The sequence below is a fragment of the Cicer arietinum genome, chromosome 6 (genome assembly GCF_000331145.2).
Source record: "Cicer arietinum cultivar CDC Frontier isolate Library 1 chromosome 6, Cicar.CDCFrontier_v2.0, whole genome shotgun sequence".
In the NCBI taxonomy this organism is placed as follows: Eukaryota; Viridiplantae; Streptophyta; class Magnoliopsida; order Fabales; family Fabaceae; genus Cicer; species Cicer arietinum.
The window spans coordinates 51773014-51781339 of record NC_021165.2 but is presented as its reverse complement, the minus strand read 5'-3'; the positions used below and the strand labels follow the sequence as shown (position 1 = coordinate 51781339).

Sequence of the window (8326 nt, the reverse complement as noted above, 5' to 3'; positions counted from 1 at the left end):
CAAAAATAAACTAAATATAAGGAAACAAAGTATCTTCACTTAGTCATAACATAAACTAAATCTATATTAAAACTATTACAATTACAAATCAAATTAAAATAAATAAAGTTCAGTTTGTCTAAAATTGAATTTCCCATCACTGAAATGAAAGGCAGCAATTTTTCATGGAAGTTGCTTTGAATTGAAGCTGCATTTCAGGACCAGAGTTCCCGCTTTATGAAAACCTTCTCCTCGCTGGTAGTGGGTTTTAGGGGTTGTCCAATAAATGTGAAAGAGAGAGAGGACCAAGGAACAATTTGGATAAATAGATTTAAAAGATACGAAAAATAAATAAAAGCGCACATGATAGTTGCAAGGTGTGAATGACTCAGTGAGTGAACACTAAACACTGAATTTAAAAGTCTTATAACAACTTCAAGTAACTCTACTCATTTAAGTCAATAGTAACTTGATGTTACATGACTAATCTTTTATCATTGATCTAACACCTAAATAAAAAGTTAAAATTGACTTGTGTGAAAGTTAAAATTTTCTAAAAAATTAAATGATAGCCAAATATGAAAGAGTGACGAAACAATAGAAAGTGATGAATTTCACTTTTAACATAACAAATTGTATAGTAACCTCTCAAGTCCAATGTATTCATGTAGTTCTTTTAACATATGTTGGATCATTTAGAACGTGAGGAATTAATTACAACATACTCATCTGAATGAGTCAATCCTAAGATGAGAGAAGAGTGGTGTTAATTATTATTCACCGTACTATACAGATAAATTGAAAACTCAGTAGCTCGTGTACTGTAGTTGCAATTGCAATGCAGTGTGGATCAAGCATGACTGAACTTCAACCAGTGCAGCATCACAAACTTTAAATTCCAGATCCAAAAACCAGGTCACGTAAAGAAGCCAGAGGTGAACTGTAACCACGCACTACACTGTCTCTCCAGAAAGCCATTCCTGCCACATTTGCATAAAAAAGTTATACCACCCTTATTGGAAGGCAGATTCCAAGGTGGACATAAGTGGTCAACAGTGGCATGTTGCTTCAAAATTGGTCAAAACTCTAATGACGGCAAATGTTGTCTCATGAAAGTAGAAATTTATAGTCTTCCTCATTTTCAGAGTTGAGAAAATGACTTGATTGATGCTCGTTCGATAAAAAAAGAGAAGAAGAATATGTGTCCTTCAAAATTAAACTCTTCGAACCAACACTAATCAGGTCATCATCTCATCTGTAAAGACAAGGAGGTCATGAACTTCTACTTCTAAAGAGTGTCACTGGTCATCGTTAAAGTTTCAAATGATTTTTAAGCACTGATCCATGTCAAACCATATGTTGTGCAGTTTCACCGAAGCACTCACCTTATCAGAAAACTATTTCTGCAGTACTTAATTTAACAGAAAGGCTACTTGTGCAATTTTTTATATAAATCTCTTAGAATTTGAGTTGCACATAATTCACCCTAAACAACTAGCACAAGAGACGAGAATTTTGAAGCAGGACTAATTTGAGATTCTCTAGTCAATGTGGGATCTCAGCAATTTATATGATAAATAACTACATAAAATAGTAATACCACTTTTATTATTGATTGTGAAGACAATCAAAACACGTTTTTGGTCAGTTTGCCAAATCAAATTGTCAACAGAAATACACATTTTATATGTAAATTAGAGAATATATGGTAGCTCAAGAGAATAACCTATCCATGAAACCAAACCGACAGTTGCTGCAAAGAAGAATTCCTTGCTGATGATGTTTAAACTGGAACGAAAAAAAATCAGTTTAGAGATGATTCTGAATTTTGCTTAAGAGAGCACCATGAAAACTGGACTATATTAACTTACACGAATAGGCATGCAAGATTCCCATATCCATAGAATAGGGTAGCCCATGTTGAACCTGTGAACCTACAATCAAAGTTAAACCGATAATGTGTTAGAAACAATTTCAGAAGATTGCAACACACCATTTAGAAATGGAAAAAAGTACCCAAAAAAAAGATGGGTATATAAGTGATATGCCATTCATCACTCATAATTTGGTATGGCCATGATTTGTGATGAATAAAACAAAACTCGAGTCAATAGAAGAGAGAGAATTACCACATGAAATCGCGAATGAATAGAGCACGTGGAAGCAGGAGTCCATTTCCAAGCATCGCAAGCAACATAGAAAAAGCAGACAGGCCTTTCATGTTCTCAGGATTGAGAAAATTTGTCCACTAGAGAGAAAAAAAGAATCGTAATAAAAATTCATAGGGGACAAAAGATGAATTACACTGCTCTTAGAGCAAGAAAAATTATCATTATATATAAAGTTTACCAACTGAGAAACTGGCATCCACATGAAGAGTAATGTAGCTGTCCATCCCGATATTCCACCAATAAATTCGACACCTTTCTCTGAAAGTTTTCCAGTTCTTGCCTGTAAATCAACAACAATAAAAGTAAAACGTATTTCCTTTCTTCAATTCCATCACCCAATCTGGAAACAATGCCTCAAATTCAAAATTTATTGTTTCAGTTATCAAATATAAATTAAAATGGAACATTTAGATAATTTCATTTTGTCATCATCCTCTTTTGTATGAGTTGGTGAAATAAGTGCTTATATGAAAATTCAGGAAATATATTGAGATATGTGTTTAACATTGGTACCGCAGGGCTAATCATAAGAGAATCTGCAACAAATAAAGTTCATGTTGAGGTTTGTCACTTACGACAAACAAATATAATTTACTTTTCACTTATTCACCACAATAACTTCAAGCTGACTAGACAAAATACAATTTAGAAGTCACAATGACCATTTTAGACATATTCATGCAACTTGGACTAAGCTTTTTGAAACATAATCAAATATAACCAAAAGGAAATAAGAAGATTACCATGGTAACAGCCAAGACAGCTAACGCAAAGGAAATTGCCCCAGGCAAGATGCTGTTAGGTACATAGGGGACAAATGTAGACCACATTATCTGCATCCAGATTGTAAATTGAGCAATGTGAGTTAGCAAATCGGTATGCATGGGTCACAGTACCTAATAATGAGAGAGCGGGAAATTGATTAAAAGGTCTTATTCTATTAATACTAGGGTGGGAGAAGGAAGACATTATTACTTGAGGAAGCACTGATAAACCCCCAATTGTGATGAAATCTTCCCAAAAGCGCCAGATTCCAGCATTTAGTAAGCCAAAGAAATTCATGAAATTCAGAAAAAGACCAGACGCTATAACAACTGAAGTGGCTAAAAAGGAAGGCAAAGGCATGGCTTCTGCTAATGCCAGCTGGACAATGACCACATATGTTGAAACTACACCCAGCGTCTGCACTACCATTGCTTCCTTTTCTTTCTTCTTGGCAAAGTATGAAAGTAGTGACAAGTTTCCAAGCAAACTAGTAAGCATTCCCTGCATTCACAATCATGTCATTACCCACATTAGAATATAATAGCAATGCCACACAGTGCTAATTTGCTAAAGTACAGGAACAAAGAACAAATAAATGTTAAAACCCCATTAATTCAGCAAAATGAAGTATTTTTGCAAGAGCTATGGGAACAACGATTCTCATTGAAATGAAGTAAAAATATCATGTGACATAACCACATTCGAGATTATCAAACTCGAGGATCTACTGAAGCTCACGTAATCTCCATAGACATAACTTACAGACTTGTACTAAAAAAATGTTCAAAACATCAATCATAATATGTATCTAAACACAGTTCAAAACTCTCTGCAAAGTAAATTGTCAAAATTCTAACTTAGTAATAACGTAGACCACAGTTATAAAATTTAAATATTTTATAAGAAACCAATAATTATAAGTGTAAAATATGTGATTTGTTGTGTTTCTTGTGTCTCTAATGAAATCACACACCTTCATATTTATAATGATGCTGCAATAATTACATTCAATGCTTAGGAAATTGTATTGACTATGACTATTATCAATTAACCTAGGATGTTGCACAATCAAGGAATAATTAAGACATACACTGAATTTTAACACTCCTCATCAAGCTAAAGCTTACTGTGCTTTAAGCTTGTTACATAAAAACATTTTATCACAAAAAAAATGAAACTAAGTTTGACTATTGTTGGACTAGTTTGAAAAGAGAAGACACCATTAATGATTCATGTGTGAAAGATTCACCGTTGAATTGATCATCGGTGGGAATAAAATGCTCCACTAATATGATTCATATGTCGGAATACAGTCACCATCAGATTGATCGTCAGTGGGAATAAAAAGGCACCACTAATATGATTCATATGTGGGATTAGAGTCACGACCAGGTTGATCATTGATGGGAATAAAATGATTGTCTGAGCAAATGGTACCTTGTCCTTGAAACTAAGTTCTCACAACAGCAGATACAATACGGAACGAAGAGTTGAAAAATGAGAGGTTGCTGAAAAATCACCACATCATGAAAAGACCTGCAGAAGGGGGCCTGGAGACAGGTGCATGCATTCTCACGCACAAATTTGGTGGAGGCGCGTGGGACCCATACATAGAGAAGATAGACACGTTTGCAATGTTGGTTGGCGACGGGAGAAGCACCGTCGTGCTTGCCGGAGGATTGCGCGGCGGTGTTTGTTGGTTTTGGATGCGCACTAGAAAAGGGGCAGCTGGTGTCGGCACAGCTGTAACAGAGTAAAAAAAAAGAACAAAACAGTGACAACTGGTGTAAAGCACAACTGTGTTTGAAAGAAAAAAAAAAGTCACTGAAAAACACATAGTGAAGGTTGTGCTTTTGAGGCTAGCTGTAGCGTCGTGGCTGGTTGCTAGAAAGGCAGCCGGAGTTGATGGTAACAGATGACTGTATGAAGTCAAAAAATTAAAAGACTGAAAAAGGTGGTGCTGCCGGCGGCGGTAGTGAAGCACAAAGACGGGTCACAAAATCAGAACCTGCTCTGATACCATGTAAAATATGTGATTTGTTGTGTTTCTTGTGTCTCTAATGAGATCACACACCTTCATATTTATAATGATGCTGCAATAATTATATTCAATGCTTAAGAAATTGTATTGACTATAACTACTATCAATTAACCTAGGATATTGCACAATCAAGGAATAATTAAAACATACACTGAATTTTAACAATAAGAAACAATTGTAAGAGCTGGGACAAGACAACACCAGACCACATCATAATTTAAAATGGATGGACAAATTGACGAATCACAAGATAGGTTCACAACTCATCACACAAACAGAGGATCACAAGTAGAGAATCGATTGACCAATTAACTAATCACAAGGTTAAAAATTACGAAAGAGTCAAGGATGGCAAGACTGCGTTCCCTCTACCTTGTTAGAGTCGAATTTATCTTATAAGAGCTGGTTTTTGGCTCATTCACCTAGTTGATCTGTTAAGTTCTTTGCAAACTTACAATGATGAATGTATTCATATTTTCCGGTTAGTGACTCTGGTTATGCTGGGAGCTGGGGCAACGAGACTCAATACAATTTGTTAACTCCTTGATAGATAAATTCATGTTGGGATGTTAGATACATCCGTGGAATCGAGGACTACAACTGCGAGTTATCCAAGTCTTATCATTCATCATTTGCGTTTTGGGTTTTTAACTAACAACATTGAACCACTAATATATTAAGAATATCATGGGGACAATAACCATTATATTGTAGACTGAGACAATCTTCCTCAAACTCACAATTCTATGCAAATCTATACGAGGCTATCCAAATCTACCCGTGTATAAAAAAACAATAATGTGAGCAAGTTAACTCAAATTCCAAACCTATAGTCATGAACTTTTCCATTCATAAGGGAAATTAGCTAAAAAAATGAAAAAATAATCTAAAAAATATTCCTCACTATTTTCTTTTACAGCATTTGAAAATAAATCTAGCATTTTCTTTGAAAATGGAAAAATGTCATTTTCTTTGAAAATGGCAAAATGTTATTTTCTAACAAAATTGACTTTGAATGAATTGATTTTGTAAAACTGATTTTACTTAAAAGTGATTTGAATGTAAAGTGGTTTATGTTTGAATATATTTATATAAAAGTGAGTTGAACAATAAATTTCAGATCAACAATAAATTTCAGTGTAAAAATTATGTTAGAATCAAAAGCTATAAATCTCAGTTTCAAATTAGAATCAATTCTACTCGATAGTAATCAATGTTGTGTAGCAATTATGAGTTAGAAGTCCCACATTTCTTAAAAAAGTGATGGTTGAACAATATATAAGTGAGAGGACCAATAAATCTATTCCCTAAGGTTTTTGGTTAAGATGTGTCAATTATGGCGGGTTCCAAACATGGCAGTCATGGATTATACTTAATAACTAGGTATATTTATGAAGACTAAATAAAAAAATCTGCAAAACCTAAAATCTGAAATTTGTGAACATAAATTTTTTCATTTACCGAAGCCTTAGGTTATTTCATTTATTTGTTAGCAATTTTAAGTGAACATTAATTTTTTAAAATGAAAAGAGATAATATTTTCAGAAATTTAGGAAACATTGCAAGTAAGGGTTACCTACCAGCCATGGAATAGCAAAGAGAGCAGTTGGATTTCCTGCCATAAGATTTCTGGTATTAAGTATAATCTGCGGCATTTGCAGTAACAAAAACGGAACATTAGCAGCTCCAGAGAATTTTGAAGTAAGCGAATCCCATTGCTCATAGCTTTCATTTCTTCCAACCTTAACCGAATTCTGATCATGCGGATCGGAATGAAGAGCATTGAGATTGAAATTGGTTCGTCGTCGTCGAGGGAAAGGAAATAGGAGGCATTTGGTGGGAAATTTGAGATTTTGTTGTGGGCGAAGTGAAGAAGTCGGATATTTGTGTTTTAGTACAAGATTTTGATTTTGACTTCGGTGTTGATGTTGACTTAGGTGTGGAATTGGAAGATGAGGAGCGTAACAATAGGACTTGGCCATTGATGAGTGGGTATTTATTTATTATTATTATTATTATTGTGGACGGGTTGTTGCAAGAGATGCAAGAATTGCTGCATTCAACAAATGTTGTTGTTATTTTGGATGGTTTTGGTTTTCGGTGAGAGTGACTGTGAGACTGTTGTTGGGCGAGGAGAGAGAGAGAGAGAGATTGAGCGATGGTGCTATCTCGAAGAATACACGTGGATTCACTCTTTGAAATTTGCATTTGCATCCTTTATGTTGTTTGGATGTGCAAATAAATATAAAAGAGAAAAATAAAGGAGAGACAGAATTAGGAGCTTTTCAAGGTAATTAAATAATTTTTAAATTATTGACAAATTAGGATTAGCAAATCATTGTATTAATTAGTCATCATTATATTCTAGACAAAATAGGCTATTGTTATTCGTAATCATTTTTATGGGTGCTACATCGATCCAACATACCTTCAATCTCGTCCGTCAACTAGAGATCAATTTTTGATCCATTCATGTTATCGAATATGCAATGTTCCAAGCTTCAAAACCACCATATTGTGCTCCCAATAAACGTCAAAGTGCATTTTGTGAACATTGTGTTAAGCATGGTCATATTCTTGCTACTTGCTATTAATGGCTTCTCCAGTAACTTTAAAAAAATCAGGACCACTATCATCCACTTTCGCTAACCTTGCAAATAAATTATCAAGTGCCACTACGAAAAACTTCTCACCCTTTTAGTCAAAGAGGATACTGTCGGTAAGTTCGGCAGGTACAACTTTTAATTGTATTAATTAGTCATCATTATATTCTAGACAAAATAGGCTATTGTTATTCGTAATCATTTTTATGGGTGCTACATCGATCCAACATACCTTCAATCTCGTCCGTCAACTAGAGATCAATTTTTGATCCATTCATGTTATCGAATATGCAATGTTCCAAGCTTCAAAACCACCATATTGTGCTCCCAATAAACGTCAAAGTGCATTTTGTGAACATTGTGTTAAGCATGGTCATATTCTTGCTACTTGCTATTAATGGCTTCTCCAGTAACTTTAAAAAAATCAGGACCACTATCATCCACTTTCGCTAACCTTGCAAATAAATTATCAAGTGCCACTACGAAAAACTTCTCACCCTTTTAGTCAAAGAGGATACTGTCGGTAAGTTCGGCAGGTACAACTTTTACTTGTTTCCCATTTCACGAATTATTGACTCTCAAGCTTCTATATATATATATATATATATCCCTCCCTCCCTCCCTCCACATGTGACACATAGACAATATCATTGTTCACCATCTCTTAAACTCACAAACGTTTTTTCATTTTGACTTTCAAATTCAATTTGTTGTCTATTTCCACAATTAACAAAGTCAATAAATAGTAATACAATTTTTTAATCTTC

General features: G+C 34.4%; 1 protein-coding gene across 1 annotated transcript; it reads right to left on the bottom strand.

Annotated features, from left to right (window-relative positions):
- Positions 1 to 558: 558 nt before the first annotated feature.
- On the bottom strand, positions 559 to 7148 carry LOC101498972 (maltose excess protein 1-like, chloroplastic). Its single transcript, XM_004506284.4, has 8 exons — positions 6537 to 7148; positions 3126 to 3416; positions 2894 to 2983; positions 2329 to 2430; positions 2109 to 2227; positions 1851 to 1913; positions 1706 to 1767; positions 559 to 959 (listed from the first exon to the last, which is right to left on the bottom strand). Exons 1-8 carry the CDS (start codon positions 6936 to 6938, stop codon positions 871 to 873), a joined length of 1218 nt encoding a protein of 405 aa, XP_004506341.1. The 5' UTR covers positions 6939 to 7148; the 3' UTR covers positions 559 to 870.
- Between the last annotated feature and the right edge of the window lie 1178 nt (positions 7149 to 8326).

What these genes read in the sequence shown, in the direction of transcription:
- LOC101498972 (XM_004506284.4), bottom strand. Translation starts at nt 6,938, where the DNA reads ATGGCCAAGTCCTATTGTTACGCTCCTCATCTTCCAATTCCACACCTA. An exon ending in GTTTATCAGTGCTTCCTCAA is followed by an intron (nt 2,984 to 3,125) that starts GTAATAATGTCT and finishes ATCTGGATGCAG; the next exon opens with ATAATGTGGTCTACATTTGT. An exon ending in CGGTTTGGTTTCATGGATAG is followed by an intron (nt 960 to 1,705) that starts GTTATTCTCTTG and finishes CAAATGTGGCAG; the next exon opens with GAATGGCTTTCTGGAGAGAC.